The 19,944-nt window shown below is 43.3% G+C and overlaps 2 protein-coding genes across 3 annotated transcripts; one reads left to right on the top strand and one right to left on the bottom strand.

Annotated features, from left to right (window-relative positions):
* The first annotated feature begins 493 nt into the window (after positions 1-493).
* Positions 494-7,549, top strand: SAP30 (Sin3A associated protein 30). Its single transcript, XM_030948183.1, has 4 exons — positions 494-1,061; positions 2,347-2,469; positions 5,087-5,185; positions 7,215-7,549. The coding sequence occupies exons 1-4, from the start codon at positions 759-761 to the stop codon at positions 7,335-7,337; spliced, it is 648 nt and encodes a 215-aa protein (XP_030804043.1). The 5' UTR covers positions 494-758; the 3' UTR covers positions 7,338-7,549.
* A 2,083-nt stretch (positions 7,550-9,632) lies between these two features.
* Positions 9,633-17,314, bottom strand: SCRG1 (stimulator of chondrogenesis 1). Of its 2 annotated transcripts, none has more exons than XM_030948186.1 (3): positions 17,251-17,314; positions 12,493-12,758; positions 9,633-10,948 (listed from the first exon to the last, which is right to left on the bottom strand). In XM_030948186.1, exons 2-3 carry the CDS (start codon positions 12,729-12,731, stop codon positions 10,894-10,896), a joined length of 294 nt encoding a protein of 97 aa, XP_030804046.1. In that variant the 5' UTR covers positions 12,732-12,758; positions 17,251-17,314; the 3' UTR covers positions 9,633-10,893. The 2 variants fall into 2 exon arrangements, with proteins under 2 accessions (XP_030804046.1, XP_030804044.1); XM_030948184.1 differs by lacking the exon at positions 17,251-17,314 and adding an exon at positions 14,926-14,962.
* Positions 17,315-19,944: the final 2,630 nt, after the last annotated feature.

Genomic DNA, 19,944 nt, shown 5'->3' with positions numbered 1-19,944 from the left:
AACGCTAGAGCGAGAACAAGTGAACAGGGGCAGCCGCTGCGGCACAGCGAGGCTCCGCCGAGAGCCGGCAGGAGGCGGCGGAGGCCGCCGGCCCCGCGTCGCTGGGAGCGCGGGTACGCGCTCAGCCGTGCCGGCGGCAGCTCCGACCCGCGACACCCTCCGGGGCCGCCCTTTGACATCCCACGGCGGAGCCGCCGGGGAGGCGCGGGGAGAGGCGAAAGAGAGGTTGACGCACGGGGCTTTGCAGCGGGCCCAGCCTCCAGACGGGAGGGAGAGGGAGCGGAGCGCGGCGCGGGAAAAAGCAGCGCCTGCCGCAGCGTGTCCTGGCACCCGGCGATGCCGGGGCCGCGCTGCAGCCGCGCCGGCCGGGGCAGGAACTGCGCTTCCCGTGGGGCCGCGCGCGGCAGCCGGCATGCGCGGCGGGCGGGCGGGGCGGGGCGGGGCGGCAGGTTGCTGTTGTTACATAGGAAACAGCTGAAGAGTCTCCACATGACAGGGGGGGAAGGAGGAAGTGGGGCGGCCCGCGGGGCTCTGCCGCCGCTGCTCCGGTAGTCGCGGGGCTCTGCCGGCGGCTGCTGGAGGGGAGAGTCCTTCCCGCGACGCGTGGGCTGACTGTCCTTCAGGGCGGACTTGCGCCCCGGCGCCGCCACTGAAGGGAGGCAGGCAGGGAGCGGGGAGCCCCCCGCCGGGCCGCGGCGCCTCGCCGGGGAAGTTTGGTGCGGGGCGGGATCTCGCCGGCCGCGGCGGTGGCGCCGGGTATGAACGGCTTCGCCCCCGAGGAGGTGGCCCAGCGCGGGGCAGACCCCGCCGCCGCGGCGGTGGTGAGCAATGCGGGCTCCGCCGTGGAGGTGCCGCCGCCGCCAGCGCCGCCGGGGCTGGGTCCGGCCGCCGCCGCGGGCTCGGCGGGCGGCGGGTGCGCGGGCGGCCCCGGGGCCGGGCAGCTGTGCTGCCTGCGGGAGGAGGGGGAGCGATGCGGCCGCGCCGCTGGCAACGCCAGCTTCAGCAAGCGCATCCAGAAGAGCATTTCGCAGAAGAAGGTGAAGATCGAGCTGGACAAGAGCGTAAGTCCGCGAGGGGAGGACGCGCCAGGGCAGCCGGCGGGGCGGGCGGACAAAAGCGGCCGGTAGGTCGCTGCATCTGTGTCTTAGTTGGCTGGGGGACTTTTAATCAAGTTTAGTGGGGAAGGAGGGTTGTTTGGCTGCGGCGAAGTGTTCGTTCCCCCTTCCCAGCTCTTTTCCGTAGCACGGCCGAGTTTGGCTGGCGCGGCAGGAGCGCTGGCTGAAAGTCCCTCCGGGCGGGGGGCAGTGCCCGCCTTTCCTCCCTGCTCCTCGGGTCCCCTCTAGCCCCAAGAGCCCGGGCATTGACTGCGTGTGCCCCGCTGTAGCCGGAGCGGGGTGAGCGTGGCCGGGAAGCGCCGCTGCTGGCTGGAGCGGAGCGCAGCCTGCATGGCTCTCGGCGCGCTAGTTTGTCTGTGTTGCTGGCGAGGGCCGCGCTCGCCGCCCCGCCTCGTGTTGCAGCGCCGCACGTCTCCTCCCGTGCCGCTTTATCTTCCGCTCGGCAGCCATCGGGCCCCGCGCTGCGCGGCTCGGCACGGCCGGGCGGGGCGGGGGCCGGCCGCCTTCCTGCGGGCTGGGTTGCCCGGGAGCCGCGAGAGCTCCCGCCCTCGCCGGGTGCCGCGGGAGGGGAGGGCAAGGCGGGCTGCGACGTGGGGCGGCCGGGGAGAGCGCCCTGCGCCCGGGCCGGCGCTGCGTGCGCCCCGAGAGACCCCGGCCCGGCTGTGCAGCCTGTCCCTAACGCTGCCCCGTGCTCTCATTTGCCCTGAAAACACGCGGACCTAGGGATTCCGGGCTAGTACGGGCCGAGATCTCCCAAAGCGTGCAGATCCCCACGAAAGGGAAACTTGTTAAAAAGAAAGAAAGTAAAAATAAGTGTGTTGCGTGACCACGCCGGGCAGCGGAAGTAAAATAAGGAGGGGAGGATATAGCTGGGGAAATGAGAGCTGTCTTTCAGCCCTGCAGAGAAAGCTGAGAGCTTGTTTTTTGTTTGCGTGCTGCCCGGCCCCGCGGTGCGATGCGCGGCCGGAGGGAGGGAGGGCTGTGCTGCGTGGCTCCACAGCCTGGCACTGCTGCATGGGCCCATTGCAGCAGCGCGGCCAGCTCGGGGCCCAGCCGCTGGCAGGGAGCTGCAGCGTAGCACGCTCTCTGTTCAGAAGCAGCCAGTAGAAAAGCTTCCTCAACCCAGTTAATGTAGCTGTAAGTGTGCTTAAGGGTTGTCTGTCTTCGTGCATTCTAGTCTGGGAGATAGCACTCCGTGGTTTGATTGAAAGATGCCGTTTTATTCTTCTAGGCAAGACATCTGTACATTTGTGACTTCCACAAAAATTTAATTCAGAGTGTGAGAAATAGAAGAAAGAGGAAAGGCAGCGACGATGATGGTGACTCACCAGTGCAAGACATCGACACTCCAGAGGTAGCTAAACAGTTGTTTGGGTTTTTTCGAGTTACTGTGTTAAGCTTCTTAATGACACCGAGTCTGCACCAACACCACTCTCCCTCTTTTACAGCTTACCTTACATGTGGGAAAGGGAAGATCCTTGATTCGCACTGTTCTTAATATAACGGAATTTAACTGAATTTTGTGGCATGTTTTCTGATTAAATGGTGCAGAGTACAATGAACAAGGATCTCTATTTTTAAGTGTCTGATGGTTCTCTCGGAAATCTACCGTGTTCAGCTTCCTCCTTAGAGCTTTGCCACATACTATTGAGCTCTTATGTTTTGCAGGAGCTGACAACCTGAAGGGAATTGCACATAGTGCTTGGGATATAAATGCTTCTCTGTCCTGTCCCTTTTGTGCTAAATGTATTGCAGATGGTTCTTGGTAATTACTCCATTACCCTAGTCACTTTAAAGATGAGAGTTTAATGATGGCAGCTTTGCTTCTGCCCCACTGTGGGAGGAAGAGCCATTTGGGGTGCTCTGCTATGAAGGAGTGGAGTAGAGAAATGCAGTGCCTTTTCAACCTGTTTTCTCCACTGCACATCAGTGAAATTTGACCCATTAAAATAAGGGAACTAAAGCGTTCAACTTTTTTCACAGTATAATGGGTCGGTCTTGAACATAAGGCTCTCTTTTTCTTACACATGCTCTGGGTTATTTTTGCTACAACGTTGCTTAGCAGGTGCTCCACAGTGTGTTAATTCTGAGCAGAGGCTGTTATGCCTACGTGGTCCCTTCTGAGAGGGATTGTTAAAACATTCTTCAGAAATTGCTCTGTAAGTGTTAATTTAATGGCATCCTTATGGTCAGCATCTGCAGATAACAGCAAGTAAGCAGGAAACTTTGTGCAGGAATCTGTGCCTTTAGGCACAAGGCACCAGTCTGAAGGCTCTGGCTAAGAGGATTTTAGGAGATTGCAAGTACTTTGATGGTGGGTGGTGTTGTCTGTCTGTTAAATATCTGGGATTGTTTCTTGGAAAGTTCTGTCTGAAGCTAGTGCTGTGAGTGACTTCAGGTAACTCTCTGACACAGTGTAATTGCAGCTCTCCTGAAAGCCTGTTTTGTTTTCTTATGCCAGGATTATAAAACATGTCACAACTGATGGATATCTCCAGAACAAAAAAACAAGCTTTTTTTCCCTTAACAGTAGTATTACAAAAAAGAAAATTGGGAACTGTTTTTGAGGAGGGTCAGCTGGCTGTTTGGACCAGGGTAGTGTGTTCATTCCTTGTAATTCCTGTATGCCTTAGATACTTGTTTGCCCTCGACCACCTTCATTTTCAATTATTACCCAGTTTGCTAAGGAGAAGAGTATCATTCTTCTGAAGAGTTGTAAGGCTCTCCTGCTCCATCTCAGTCGTTACCATCTTTACTGGTTGGAAATGATTCCTACAGGAGGAATCCTGCAGCTTCTGGGGCTTAGTGAAAAGCTGCTGCTCCTCCTTTGCATGGTGCTGCAAGGGTGGCTTTCCCACTGTGGCTTGGGAAGTGTAATTTTATGTAAACTTTAGAAACACCAAGGGATATCATCCTTTATCATGCAAGGTGGCCTCACTTCAGGTCTGGCCAGGTTACCAAGTGTGCAGTAGCACTGCTGTTCTAAGAGTTCTGCAGTGATGCTGTTAAATGAATTTAAAGCAAAAGTGAATGCCTTCATCAATCTTTAATGCAGTGAATTTGGAGAATACTTCTGTAATTGCAACTGACCTAATAGAATTTCTCACTCAGCCTGCTTTCTGAGCTTGCTCTCCCACTCAGTCATCTGATTAAGCTCTCTTAGGTTGTCAGGGAGGATGGGAAGGGTAAGCTGTTGCTGGGAGAAGTGACTGATCAGAGTACATAGGATTCAAAACTGACAGAGTACTGGATTAAGGCTGTGTATTTGTATCCCTGAGAGGACTTTGTATTATTCTCTCAACTGTTGAATGACATTGAGAAAGAATTTTGGACGTTTATGCCCATGCACATAAATCCTGCATATTGCTTGTGTAGCAGGGATACATTTGGAGAGCAAGAGCAGTTGTTTTCTTTCCTCACCTCAAGCCAAGAATGCTTGTGCTGTAGACTCTGTCATGATTCTAATATGTGCTCTGTCATGGTGCAGATGTCTTTCCTGGTGCATGGTGTCTTGTATGTAATCTACATAAGATTTAATGGCTGGAATTACAGTATAGGGTTATGATATGATGGCTGAATATACAGTATAGATGCTAATCCTCCTTTGGATCAGCATCTTTATAGATGTTATATAAAAGTTGCTATTGGGCTTGTGTTATTGTGCTGGAACTGGGAAGCAAACAAAAAATCTAGAATGGATGCAAGTACAATAGTGAATTGAAAATAATGTCCACAGCTAAAGGGAGGTAGAGGCTTGCTCAGTAACAACAAAACACTCTTACACTGAGCTGGGCTATTTTCCTTTCTGCTGGAAGGTTTGTTTTTTGTCAAAATGACATCTGCTGAGCTGACTGTTTACACTTGTGTATCTGTGAGTTTCCAAAATGCTTTAGTGAGGCGAACTATTAATGACTGAATTTTTTTCAGTTATATTAGATTGTTTTCTTCCCCTTCCCCCTCTTTTCTTCTAGGTTGATTTATATCAGTTACAAGTAAACACACTTCGAAGGTACAAAAGACACTTCAAGCTACAGACCAGACCGGGACTTAACAAAGCACAGCTTGTTGAAGTATGTATGAGTGTTTCCCATAATAGAAAATGCATCTTGCTGTGGCATGTGGTTTTCTATGCACTGTGATCCTTGCATAAAGTGCCTATATAATCTGGATTTTAGGAGAACAAAAGGGAGCTGCTTATCTAGCTTCCTTCATTGGCTGCAGCTCCTGAGCCAAGTAAATCAAAAGTAAAAGCTCTTTCCAGAGGAGGGACTCTTAACTTCCAAAAGGAGTGTATGCTGCTTGTAAACACAGTGTTGAGCTGGAGCAGTAAGATGATCTTCATGCCTCTGAATGTCATGGAATCATGTATTTATTCTGTCTGTGCATCAATCACAGCTTTGCCTGAAATGTCCTGCTGAAAAGAACTAGAAACTGAGAGCTGTCAGTGAAGTTCTGGTGAGGTTCAGACTTTGCTTTAAAAAGCTAGTTACTGCAAACATAGGTTTCTGTATATGTAAAGTACAGAAGCCTGAAAAAAACATGCTTCTGTTGATAATTAATTCTGTTAAAACCACTGGAATCTGCTGTCAGAAAATTTGAATTATATGGAATTTACTCTTTCCAAAAGTGCTGAAGCTGCATGTCAGTACAGCTGTATGTTAGCATCTTTGCTTCACATGAGTGCAATTTTAAAGGAGTTCTTTAGTGCTGCAAAGGTGCAGTCACAGCATATTGATGTAAATAAGTGGAAGAGCTGGCGATCTTAACAGGAAGATGTAGCTACTGATTTTTCACTTTTGTGTAGTGATAGATTCAGCTGTATTTAAGTGCAGGCACTGTTTTCATCTCTCCTTAATCTGTGTGGATTAAAAACAAGGCTCTTAAAGGTATGGGTGATTTCAAGGCTGAACTCTAAAGGAATAGCCCTGCTGCCTCTAAGTGTGAGAATGCAAAATCAGTCTTCCATTTTCTTATATCTAGGTTAGCTCTTGAATTAGAGGGATTGTGAATTGAAAAAGCACAGGCAGTTTTTGTTCTGCACAACTGGTGTTTCACAGGGTCTGCTTTAGGTACATCTCATAGGATACTTGCAGTGGGTTATTGCAGTGCTGCATGGCGTGCATGCAGGTTCTGCCACATGCTTGATTTGGCTGACCTGCAGGTATTTGTGAGCCATAGCCACAGAGCTTCCTTAATACCCAGTACATTTGATTCCCTGTAATCTGTTCTAACATACCATAGATGCTGCTCTAGCTGTTACTGAAAGTTCACTTCGAAGTACTGTGTCAATTGCTTCTCTGTGAATGCTTTTGGGGCACAGTTTAGCAAGTTTCTTAATTTTTTAGTTGGGCTGAACATTTATCCATTTATCCCACACATATCCTGTGGTGCTTAAGTGAGCAGTCCCATGTTTTTCACTTCATCCTTTTAATCTACCAGTCTGGCAAAGAGCCAGAGAACAGATTCAGTTACAATATTTTGCAACTTTCTTTTAAAGCTGGTGTTTATTTTGATGAAGGGAAAGACTGCTGAAATGACAAGTGATTCAAGAACTGCTTACAGATTGTTATATTTCAGTGGTTACAGCATGGTGAATTTTCATAGCTTTGTTTTGAAGAGCTGAATGTTCAGTTATAATTTTATGGTAATTCTTGTGTTGTGTTAAATGTTTCTGTATGTGATTTGATGCAGACACCACCTCCCAAGTTGAGTGGAGAGCAGTAGCCTCTCATAATTGTGCTTTCACTGTTGGTACTCTGTAGTCATTACCTGTTATATTCAAGCTCTAACTAAACAAATATAATGGTAGTCCCATGATTGTTCTAATAGCTTTGAGGGGTTTTTCCCCTGAAAAAATTCTCAACTTTTTACTTTGGAAATTAGGGGTACAATCTGCTACATTTAGTTCACAGTTATCAGTAAAATAGTTCCTGTTTACCTTTTTATGACTACTGAAGACCTCTGAAGAGAGGCAAAATTTCCTGTTTTGTAAGCTTCTTAATCAGTCTTTTAAACTTGAATGTAGTACATTTAAATATGAATCTTCAGTTTTTGCATGTAAGAGTGATTATTTAATTTCCTTGCGTTCTTCCTTTATAGATAATTGGCTGCCACTTTAGGACAATTCCAGTGAATGAAAAGGACACCTTAACATACTTCATCTACTCAGTGAAGAATGACAAGAACAAACCAGATCTAAAGATGGATAGTGGGATTCATTAGACAGAAAAGGTTGGGACTGAGACTCAGGCTGCAAATGAAAAGACTGAGGTTTTGTTGATATGCAAAAGCTTTCTTTGTAACTTTTTCTCCTGAGAGAGTTTGTCTGTTTTATTTTTCATAACCTTGCTGATTTGTTTGAAAACCATCTCTTATGAAACAAATTTCCTCAGCAAAAGTATTTTAAATAAATATCACTGATATTGTTGCTCAAATGGGTGTGTCTGTAATTTTCATGAGTTGGGCTTGATCCTGCCAGCTCCCATCCAGCTCAGCATATTCTGTGATTCTATGATACTTGTACATAATAGTTAAGCTTTAATGAACTATGTAATAATATTAAAATATTTTTCAATTGAAACGTGCCAAGGATATATTTATAAGTGTACCTCAAGTGCTTATGATGCAATGCCTTTAAAAAAAAAAGCTGTAGCAGACTTGGCAATAGGTTCTTTTTCCTAAGGTAAAAGGCTTTAAGTGCCAGTTCTGTTCTTAGCTGGGCAGAAATGGCTGAGTAGCACTTGGTTTTTTTCCCTTTGGAAACAAGAATTGGAAGATTTTCTGATTTGTTTATTCACTGTGTCATTGCTGAGATACGTGCTTCCGAGCACTGAGGCTTTCCTGCTCCTGTATTAAAATGGAAAAAAATGCAGCTCTTGGATTTCAAAGCTGTAAGTACAGATGAAGAGACTGCTGCAGCTTACTGTGCTGAGAAGTCCTTTGACTCAGTGAGAAATCCTTTACCTGCTGACTTCTCCATTTGTCTGCATGGACTGCTGCTAAGAACTTAATTGGAGAATGAGAGTTGAGCCTGTGTGGGGTCAATACAGCCCCTTCTAACAGGCACACTGCTTCTTTTTCATGGCATGGATTAGCTCAGGCCTGTCTGAAAGGAATAACCCCCTCTCAATAAACCCAGAACTCATGGTAGCTTATGGAGACTAATATCCAGCAATACTTAGGCTTTTAATTGACTGTCTTAGAAAATTCTGATGTTGAAGATGGTATTATGAATGACTTCTTGTATTGCAACTATTGTGCCAGTCTAAATGTGTTGTGTATGGAAAATTATTTCTTTCTGCTTAAAGCTGTGCACATAGGACAAATAAACAGCTGAGGGAAAATAGTTTTCATCTTAAAGCTGAGGAAGACGTGGCTTCAGCTTGTTCAGTTAGCATTCATTGCAACTCCCAACCTTATCACATGTTTATAAGCTTTTCCTTAATTTGGGAAAAATAAGAAAGCAATATGTCTGTGATCTAATCTGCTTGATGTTAATCTTTTGAGTTTTTTTGAAAATTACTACTCTACTGGCATCACTACAACTAAGATGCTTCATTTGGCTTTTTTTGACCTGTGAGGCTTGCATAGAACTGAATGATGATAAACCCTAACCTCAAACTGGCTGCTTTCCCAATGGTATGATTTCTTTTACTTGTACTGCTTTATCTATTTCCACAATACAGTTCTGCAGTGCTGGCCTAAGTTCAAGACAGTGATATCTAGCTAGTGACAGCTGAAATTGGTGCTCCTTTGAAGATATATTTTCATGGCCATTTCACTACAGGGACTGCCAGTTTGTTTCCTAAATGTCCTTTGAACACATTCAAGCTTCTTACCTTCAAAGTGCAAATTGCATAAAAAGCAGGGAACCTAGTCATGGATAGGACAACCAAAGGATACAGTTTTTTTCTGAGTGCATGACAGGGTTGAATGTTCTCACCTAGGCCTGGCAGGACCTGCAGATGAAGTTGTATGAGGAAGGAGAGTAGGGAAAGAAACAAAAGCAAGTTTCTATTTGTCAGTTTTAAAGCGGTAACTTAAGTGACCCTATCTGGTTGCATGTGGAAAGTGGCAAAGTTGTGAATTGTGGATTTTCCAGGAGTCTTGGAAGAAATTTAACTGCAAGCCACCAACTTTACTATGCAGCCTTGTATCTGCCTTACCTTTTTTTTGCTACAGCTGTTTTATAAAGCTGTGAATGCCAGGCATATGAAATGTGATTCATGTTGAAACTAGATGGCACAAACAACAGAAGTTTACCTGCTCTAGAAGCTTGTAGAGGACTTTACACATGAGCACATACCATAGGTTTGGGTTTTCTTGCAGAGCACTGACTTTGGATATTTTCACTGGGTTGCCAGAGTTATGGGGTTTATTTTACTATGAATTGATTATCTGGCAGGAAGCCCAAATTACTCTGCTTAAATAATTATACAAGCAAGGCTTAAAAAGCCTGGTGACACAAACTGTTAAACAGTCCTTAGGGCAAAAATAGTACACACAGATTTACTTGAAACATTTATTATTGGCTGTGTATAATCACCCTCTCCCCCAGTATCCAACCCTTGTTTACTAACAAGAAGAAGAACAGTCATGGTGATATTTTATACTGACACATGAAGGAAGCATGGTAAACTGGTGGTGGCAGTTTGGGCCAATGTGTAAGATTATTGGGTGAACAGTGCATTTTTTGAGTAGAGAGGACTGCACAGTTCCTTCAGTACTGCACACTTTCCATGGAATTGGCTTGATAGATAAAAAGTTTATAGGTGTAAAGCAGCAAGTCAGGCTTGCTGCCTGTAAGCTTGGCTTGTTCAGGTGATTCTGCTTAAAATTATGTGGTCACCTCTCAACGCCTGCCAATACAGATTGCCATATAACAGAAAAATGGTCAAAATTTATGTCCCTGTATCTATCTCATAGATCACAATACCTCTTAAATATTAAGATGATTATCTCTGTGTTTTCTGTAGCTATTGCCTTACAGGGCTAGCCTAAAAAAGCCAAGCATTTTAACTTACTTTGGAGTACTGTATTTCAAACAAAGCTTGAATAAAAAAAATCTGTTGTTCTAGTATTTTTAAATGCTCACTGCTAAGATTAAGCAATTTAAGGGTTTAGAGATTGCACAGTCAAGGCAGGTGACCAGTAAGACATAAGACCCAAGTGTGCTTTAGTACTGTTAATGTACATTTTTACTTTTTTTTTTTTATTCCAGTGAAATACTTTCAAATATGGAAATATAGGCCTTTTGTATGTGCATGTATTTTAAGATGCCTAAATAGAGCATGGGAGCTTTTCTTCAGAAGTGCCAGGGATTGAGTGGCTTCAGCTTAAAATGGCATTGAAAGTGTGATGGCAGTAATGGAATAGGAAGCTGCTCTGCCATAAGTTCCTCTGAGAGTCATGTTCCTCACAACATGAAGGCTTAGGCTTGAAGTTTCTTTGTCCAGACTAAGGATATTGTGCTGAGTAAGAAGAGTTATGCTTTTTGCTGGAGTATGCAATATTAGGATACATTAAGAGCTTGTACATTCCGTTAAACCATGGAAATGGCTTTATGGAAGTTAGGTCAGCTACCGGATTTGAAAAGAAAACTTAGGTATTTGATATTCCATAAAGGTAGAGAAAGGAAATTCTTTTTACAGTGTAAATTAAGGCAGTGGCTTGTGATTAGAAAGAAGTTTTTTTTGTTGGTGGTAGTTTTATTTTACCCTTGAAAACATTATTACATGGTCGTAGAATGATGTCTGTTATCTTCACTTGCAGACTTGAATCACTGACTGTTGCAGGGGATCACAAAAGATATCTTTGGTCCAAAGAAAATATCCCTGAAAGATAGGATCACATGTTTAAACAATTAGATCATTGGTTTATTAGAGCTTTATTATGACATGCATTTCCCACTGTGGATATTTTTTAGCATGTATCATCATGTATGTGGGATTACTGTGTTTGTGGGATGTCCTTCCAGCAATGCAAATGCAACTGCAGGTCTGGATGAAGATCCTGCATTTCTACCTCTGCTAGCCTGCTGTGGGAGCAATGGCCAAATCTCCATTGGCTGAATGGGTGGCAGAACTCCACCCTGGTATTTTAACTTTGAGAAAATAAATTTACCAAATAGGTTATTTTATCAAAATGAAGGACTTTGGCATGTGCACGCATGCTGTTTTAGTGCAGTTTGTCCTGAGAGCACAGATGCAAAGCAGGTCCTGTGTACCTCAGGGTGATGGAAGGAGTATTTTCTTCTGTATTTGTATCAAAGGAAGAGGCTTATGTTGCTCAAAGGTTGAAGCTAGAGACCCAAAGTGTGCTTCAGGATGAGGACACCATATCTTGTTTTAGGGAAAGTGAAAGATGAAAATCTTACTTAAACCCTGCTCTCAGTTTGAAGTTTTTAGCTTTAGAAGTCTTTCCCGCTTGGTTCAACTCGGGTCCCCTACAGGAGTGCTGGAAAGTTGCCTTTATTGGATTTTAGGGGACTTGAGAAATGAATGTTAAGAGGAGCACACATAAAAAAAAATCATTTTTGCTTGCCTATATAATGCCATCACATTTTGGTGCCTCTGAAGTATTAGTAAGTTTTGAACTGTTGATATTTCTAATCCAAATTTACTGAAGAAAAGATGTTGCTGACAAGCTGAATTAAATAATACCTCTTAATACATTTTATTGCCTAAAACCAGTATGGGCTGATGGTGTTTATTTAACTCAACTGTGTCCTTTCTATATGACAACAACAAAAACCAAAGTTCAGTGAGAACTGCACTGTTCAACTTTGTCAGCAGTGCAAGGGAGCCAGGGAGGTGTTGGTGTTCCTGGGCTCAATCTTTGCCTTGCCTTATACAAGTATATGTGAACCCCTGCACCCCTCCTTTGTTTTTTTCTGCTTTTGACAGCTATTTTCACAGAATTACTTGTTCAACTGACTTATGTGCATGCACTGTAGAATAGCAATAGAGTTCTCTTCCATGGAACAGGAACCAAATAGGGGGTTTTTTGTGGTCCTGAAAACTTCTTCATTGTAAAATGCTCAGAATAAGTGTTTGATATAGTTATTCTTAGTTTGGATCAAACAGAGGAGTCAAAAGTTGGGTGATTCAAATGCTGACGTCCCTGTTAATAGAAGAGGGAGGTTTACAAAATATACTAAGCAAGTCCTAGGTGAGCCCCTGAAAAACAAATCCTCAAAACTGACAGTAACAGAAAATTGGCTATATCTTGATATCACTTCAAACCATCTGGAGTGAGGAATTGCTTTAAAATGATAGCCTATTCCGTGTATGGAAACTGATGGAAGTAAAAATGATGGAAATATAACGGGCAGTTGTGAAGAACTATACGAGTTTACATGAAATGAGTATCATCTTACTTTGGGCAGCAGAGCAATTCATTCAAGTTGCAGTAACAGATCACCTCACAGCCCTTCCCTTCCCAGAAGTGGTGTGGCAGAGCATCCTGGACGTGCCGGAGGCTGTCCCCGCCCGCGGGGATGCTGTGGCAGCTGTGCTCGTGGAGGGACCGCTTGTAGCAGGAAGGGCGCTGGGCAGGCACTGCGGGGGTGCCCGGCAGGGAGCTCAGCAGCAGCAGCAGCACCCAGAGCATCTTCATGTTTGCCAAGCTTCCCGCAGCAGGGTGCTAAAGAGAAACAGGTATGTGACACGGTGTTGCTGCAGAACAGGGCTCTTTCCCTCATTTCCTTCCTGCCTTGCGTTTTTCTTTCCTGTGAAGTTTCGGTCATTTGAGCCTGAGTGCTGGAGAGTGTTTTCTCCTAGGAGGTAAATAATATTGCAGCAGAATTGATATTCATTACTTTCTGTACAACCTTGGGAATCCTTTCATTGCCAATTGAGGCTTCTGATGCTGGCTATTTGGTTGTTTCTTTGGCCTCTCACCTTGAGAAAATTGCTTTGAGCTGGCTGTGTTTTTTTGGCGATGCAAGTGATTGTATCGATTGCTACCAAACCAGGGGGAAATGTCTGGATGTGTGTCCTTGCCTCTCTGGCCACTTTGCCTGTCAAAACAAGAGTCACTCACATAAAATAAATAGTATCCTTCCCCATCAGAGTTGTGGAAAAACTGCTTGCTGATTGAATCCTGTGTCATGGGAAACTGAGGTGTTAAGCAGTGTCTGCAGCGCTGCCACGTGCTGCTGTCCTGGCCTCTGGTATGATACAGCATTAGGGAGAATCTTCTTTATTGGGTTTTTTTAGTACTGCAGACTGCTTAGTTGAGTCTTGCTACTGGAGGTCATTGTGGTTTAACTGGCTTTTTAAAAGGTGGGATAAATTATCCCTTGCAAAACTCTCCTGCTGGCCACTAGGCTTTCCATTGTTTTGTTTAATGTGAGCTCTGCTGTTCTGTGCTGCTTTGCAGAGTCTGACCATGCCACAAAGCTTTGGATTCTTGAACTTGGACTCACTTTTAAATTAGACTTTTGAACAATGTTTCAGCTGAGTTTTTAATTGTATTAGGAGAGTGGGTTTTTTACCTTTCCTCATGCTCAAACAAAATGGATCTATTATCTTAATTGAATTTAAACGTGGAATTCCGCTCAGAAAATTAAAATAAAGAATGATCAGCTCTGCCCAGCACTCTCCCTCTATACTCATTTTTCTTGTGTAAGACTTAAGGAAGACTTTGCTGTTCTTCATCTTGTTGGCACTCTGGAATTGATGCCGTGACACGACATTATGGGCCACCCTGGTCTTCATTGTGGGACTGAAGATTAGAATGGACTAACCCAAAAATAACAAAGCATAAGACAATATCTAATCAAAGACTATCAAAGGTAAAGTTAAGATGGTAGAGGTATTATCTAGATGAGAAAAAACATGAGGTATGCCAGCTGTAGATGTGACTATAATATGAATTACTTTGTAAAAAATCTTGAAATCACCCTTGAAAAACAAACTGTAAAATTTTAAATATATAAATCTACAGTATTTTTTAGTCATTTTTCTCAGGTAGTTTTCTTGCCACTATAGCTATCTTATCTTCCATTTCTTCAGCCAATGAGTAAAATGCCATGTAAGAAAATCTGGAAATTTAGTACATATTAGGGATAAAATGCAACATCTCAAAGCTTTTTGGTTATTTACTTTTATATTTAAACTTGGGGGTTTTTTTGAACATCAGTAGCAAAATAAAACATTAAAAAGTGGCCAATATATTAAAGAACATGAGTGAAGTGAGAATAAGCTCTTCTGGGGTTTTTCTTGGCTTCTGTTGTAGAAGCAAAATTCATTGAATAATTCCTTTTAGTTGTATGGGAACTCTTAGTAGAAGACTCCTATAAACTACTAGTAATGGAGCCTTGGGGATCTATTTTTAATTACCTCAGAGTGCAGTATTGAATAACATATTGTCTTTATTAGTTTTAGCCCTCAAAACTACTACTCAAATAAAGTAAACATTGCCTGGTGTTTTTTAGACTTGAGTGTAGAATCTGTATTATTATATTCATGGTTTTATTTTGTAGGAGTATAAACACTTTAGTTATGAGGGTTCTGCTCAGAGAAGTCTAATACTTAAAGGGAAAAAATTTGTTGATACTATACCTAGATAAATGCCAGTGTCAGGGAGTAAAATTTAATCTTCTGTTCAAATAGTTTGGCTTAATTATTTAAGTATTTAATGGAAGAAAATTTCCATGAAAGAGAAAATTAGGAAGCAGGGGGTTTATGCCTTTGTTTCTTATGACTGGATTATTCTGTACTCTTCTACTGAGGATGAGGCATTCATGATACCTTGCTTTCATGAACTTTTTTTTTAATTTCTAATAATTCAGGTGATCTTTCCCTACCTGGAGTTCTACTGAAATGCTCATTTGACTCCGTTGCCAGCTGTCTACCTCCTCAAAATTTGTAGGAAATCACTTCCTGAAAAATAGGCACATTCATCCTGAAAATAGTTGCATTCTCTATACACTGTCAAATTGCTAGATTTGAAAATCACAACCTACAGTTTTAAAGGTGATTCTGTAACTCACTACTTGCCATTTAATAAAAATAATAGGATATTGCTGTAGTGTGTCATCAGGAGGGTTTCTGTGGGTGGGTGCCAAAATCAGTATTAGCTAAGTCAGCATGCTGGAGAGCTATGGATAGACAGCTCCTCTGACCAGTTAGTCATTTTACCAATGATAAACATTGTTATTATTCAGAAAACACTATTATAATTTTGTTTCTGCTTAAATATTTCCTCTGGGTTTGTTGGGGGTTTTTTTGTAGATCAAAACGAAATAGAAACTTTTTTTCAAAAGACCTTTCTTCAAACAGGTATTTATTTCCTGGGGGAGAACAGGCCCCATTTGCAGATGAAAGATTGCCAGGGAGCTGCAGTGTTCCATCAGCTCCCTGCACAGGATCGATGCAGACCTTTCAGATGCAGCATCTCTCTCTGACAAACTGCTGCAGCTTCTTTTCCTGAGTGCTGTTGAACAGATGTTGGAGTGTCAAAGGATTGCCTGGGTAAAGAACAGAGCTAGTATGTGCATGTTTATTTCAAAATGAGTGTCAAAGGCATTGTCTGCTGTTGCATAGCACAGAAGATAGGCTTTTCTCATAAAACAAGTCAGGAAAATGTGATGAACAAATCCAATCACTAATGTGGCTCAGAGACTCATTCATTGCCAGCAAGAATCCCCTTACAGTTCTTTATTTTATAAAGCCTTCTGAGAAGATAGCAATGGCAGGCATGCTAAGCCTGACCAGCTTGCTCTATCAAGATTTTATAATTTCAAATTCTAGCAGGAGTAAAGCCATCTAAAAATACCAAAAATGAGCTCCTTGCATTTGCAAAAATTCTTTTTCAGTTAATTATTTTGATTATTTTGACATGATGTAAGTAAGGTTTAACACCAAATGCACCTGGGAATACGAGTGCTTTGAAATAATTTGGAGCTTTTCCTAAAGGAAAATGGTTAGTTTGGGAATATGCATGATGAGTCAGAATTAGTGCTGTCTCTGCTTGTTCAGCTGAAAGTGTTTGAATTATCTTGCCAGGCAATTTGGCACCATCTAATCTTTGGATCCGCTAGATGCAGAGGTAATCAGACTGAAGAGAAAACCCCAAGTCTCAGCCTCCTTGTCCAAGAACAGCAGGGTAATAGTTCATGAGAAGTGATGTCCTTTAAAGGTCACACAGTATCAGTAGGAGCTCAGGTGTCAGAAAGAGAGAAAACTGAGAAATGGCACAAAATGTGTATTTTGGCACTTCTAGAAATCCTGCGTGATTGGGAAAACAGAAATATTTTTATGTTGGTCCATCAACCATTAAAAATATCAAACCTTCATTAAATATATCCTCCTTTTCCCCTTAAATAGGTTGCATTTCTAGTTGCCTAATGTTGAAAACAAGAAATACATTAATGGGTACACTTCTGGTGTATGTTCTTTTCCAGTTTGTCCAGTGGCATGTGCCAGGTTAACAAGTTGCACTTCAAAAGCATATATATATTAAAATTGTTTCACTTATTCAAAATGAAATGTATTTTAGTATTTATTTATTTGTCAAGTTTGCCTTTCACAACCACCTGTAAAATGCAGAGTATTTAGTATTTAGGTGTTAGTGCTTGAGAGTTAGGTTTATTAGTGCATTACTAAAAAATCATTACACAAGAACTGCATAAATGATAATATTGTGAAAAATTTTTTCCATTAAAAAAATTTGTTGAATCTATTTTTCTTGAACAGTTGGTGCACTGTAAGGACAGCAGCTATTCCACTGAGGATGAATTCCGTGAATTACTGCTTTGTAATTGTCATCAATACCATGATTCTTTCCAGAAACTGAGTTCTCACGAAACCCCAATTAGTTTTCTTTAAGACAGCAATTCATTGTGAAGACACCTCTCTCCATATTATATTGAGCACTGGAAGGCAATATAGTATATTTAGCGACTTCAGATGTTCATATGGAGTATCCAACCTTGAAGAAAAGCAAGATAGTAAAAGAATTATTTTGATCTGGATCTCAGCCATGCAACAGTCTTGAATGGTACCTCCTGCCTGCAATATAACAGCTTCTCCCAAATCTTCTTCTGCATGTTCCCATATGTATTTCTAATTCTGTAATCTGTAACTAGAAGGAGCAGGTAGACAGGGATAATTGCAGGAACAAAACCTACCTTAATCTTCTGGTTTGCTCCCTTCCACTTTCTTGGCAGCTGTATCTTTTGAGATGTACCCAGAGAGAGCTAGAGCTGGGATGAGAGGAGGGAGGGAGGGCTGATGGGAGATGCTGTACAAACAGCCCTTTGTTTGTGCTGACTTCTGCCTGTGAGTGATGAGCACTGTTCTCCAGCAGTGGGTCTGAGGATGGACTTCAGGAGCCTCCTCTTTCCGTCACTGCCAGCCCAGTCTTGGGGTAAAAATGTAACATATCCCTTCCAGCAGGAAACAGATAATTCATCCGGGATCTGATGCAAAGGTGTCTCCTCAAAGAGCAAAGCATAACATTCAGAACAAGAGAAGAGGAAAGATCCTGTGGACAAACTGTGTCTTGCTTGTGGAGTGTGAGCAGGCTGGGGGAAATGGGAAGGAGCAGTTTGCTGGGGTTGCACAGCCAGGAAAACATGGTTTCTATACAGGTGTCTTATTTTGCATTTGATGGACAAGAACAAGCCTACTCAACAATCTCATGCAGTATTTTAATTTTTGACTTTGGGATCCTTTCAAGTTTTCTGAAAATGAAATAATAAAAAAAACCCTTAATTATTTTAACCAGATTTCTAGTACAGCATGCTCAATGATGCCACGTTATCAAGTTCTTTACTGAACAATGTTTAATCAAGAGGTAAAGCATTACATTGAAGAGTATTTCAGCAGAAGTTATTTTAGATTAATTTCAAATTAATCAAATTATCTAGTACCATAAAAATGAGGATCTTAAATGGAATTGAAATATTATGTACTAATGAGAAAATAGTCTTGAGGGTGAAGCATGTGTCCTCATATTTCTCTTGCAATTTATCTCTTGTTCTACTGCAGCCGTCCTGGACCTATTTTGCAATGGGAATAGAGAATGATTGTTGAACTGTAATTCTTATATTTTTCTTGTGTGTGTTGTTTGGATTCGGATGTTGTGTTGTGAGAGTTAATTTTCTCTGTCTGTTGGGCTGCTTCCAGTACAGAGGTTTGTTAGGAGCACAAAAAGGTGCCCCAGCTCAGCTGGTTCAGTTTACAATTTGATGTCTTGGTGCTTGTTCAGCTTGATTTATTGTCCGCCAGAAGTGAGCTCGGGCCTCTGTAAGAAGTGCACGTCCCACGTTCTGCTGCCTCAGCAAAGAGAGTGGGTAAATGGCACGGTTATTTGGAAGCAGGCCTTTGGAAACTGAGCCTGCCTACTCGTGGTGCTCCCATCCAGCAGGGTGCTCCCCCCTCTCTGCTGGAGATGGGCAGCTGGGATGGAGAGAGCAGGATGCATGGCTGTACCTCTGCCTCTAGTTCTGGTTAGAAACGGGAGGAAGGGCATTTTTGCCGCTGTGGTTACACGCACATGGCAACTTAAAAGGGAAGGGAGGAGATAGCTGCAGGCAGTGGCTGTCAGAGCAGGACAGCCTTGCCTTTCCAGGGTGACAAAATGCCCGCTGCTCCCTCTGCCTTGCTCCAGAAATTCTTCCCTGGTGCAGAGCATGGCCCCAGCGTTCCGTGCCTTAAATGAGATTATGCTAATGCCTGCGGGAGTACGCGGTGCTCCAGGGCAGCCTTCTCTGGGAGCAGGGAGCAGGCTGGGAGCCTCCCGGGCATGCACAGCAGCAGGGCACCGGCTATATATATAGCAGGGATAAAACTTGGAGAAGGGAGAGAGAGCATAGCCTACTGAAGCTCTGGATTTGAATGCCTTTTTAGTTACTTGCAAATAAATTCTGGTCTGAATAATCTGAAAGTTTTATCAGAAGGTGTAATAAAAGTGTATTAGGATTATTAACTTGCTTTGTTTTAAAGTTTTCTTGTGTTTTCCAGGGAACATATGTGTTTTCAGAATACATTTTCAGAGCCCTGTCTGGACAGCAGTCCAGTGAGCTGACAGTTTTTTCTATAAATTGGAGTATGTGAGGGATAGTTTTCTTCAGGAGATGTCTTGCTGCATTTTGAGAAAAGACAGTTCTAACAAAGTTGGTGTTTGGCTGGGAATTTTTTTTGCTCTCCTCCATAGTTCCATGTATGATTTTTTCAGTCGCTGAAAACTTCCAGGAATGAGATGAAATTTTCTCCCTTGTGATGCTGCTACAGAGTAGAGACTGAGAAGCAAAGTGGGATCTGGAGGAAGCAAAAGTTTTGAGGAATTTAATCAGCAAAATGCAACCCAAAAGGAAGTCACTATGACTGCTGTAAAACAAGCCTTTTAGGAGTTAAAAGTGAGGTATGGGAAATGAATGGAAATGCTGGGGAGCCTGCCCTGGGAGAAAGTGCATCGCAGTACTTCCAGATCTTGCTGTCTTTCCCTTTCTCCACTTTGCCCCTGACCCACTGCCCTGAATATCTGTTTCTCTGCTGTCTGTCTTGCTCCTTGTCTCCAGCCCTGATGGCCTTTTCTTCATTTTCCGTTTCCTTGGGCCTTTCTGCTGCAGCCCCACATCCTGGTGGGCTCAGCAGCCGGTGTCTGGCACAGGCTGGCAGGGTGCCAGCTCTGACAGAGGGCTATTGAAAACTGCAGCAGCCTTTTTGTTCCCCACCATGGCATCTGGGATCTACAGGAGAACCAGAAGGAAATCTTGCTTTTTCACCCTCCTTCATCTGTGCAGAGAGAGTGATCCTGAGCTGTGTTTGACTCATTTTATTTGGAGACAATCTTTTAGATGTACGCATATCCCTGTTTC

This window comes from Camarhynchus parvulus, chromosome 4 (assembly GCF_901933205.1).
Source record: "Camarhynchus parvulus chromosome 4, STF_HiC, whole genome shotgun sequence".
Classification (NCBI taxonomy): Eukaryota; Metazoa; Chordata; class Aves; order Passeriformes; family Thraupidae; genus Camarhynchus; species Camarhynchus parvulus.
This window is presented reverse-complemented; position numbering and strand designations above follow the sequence as displayed.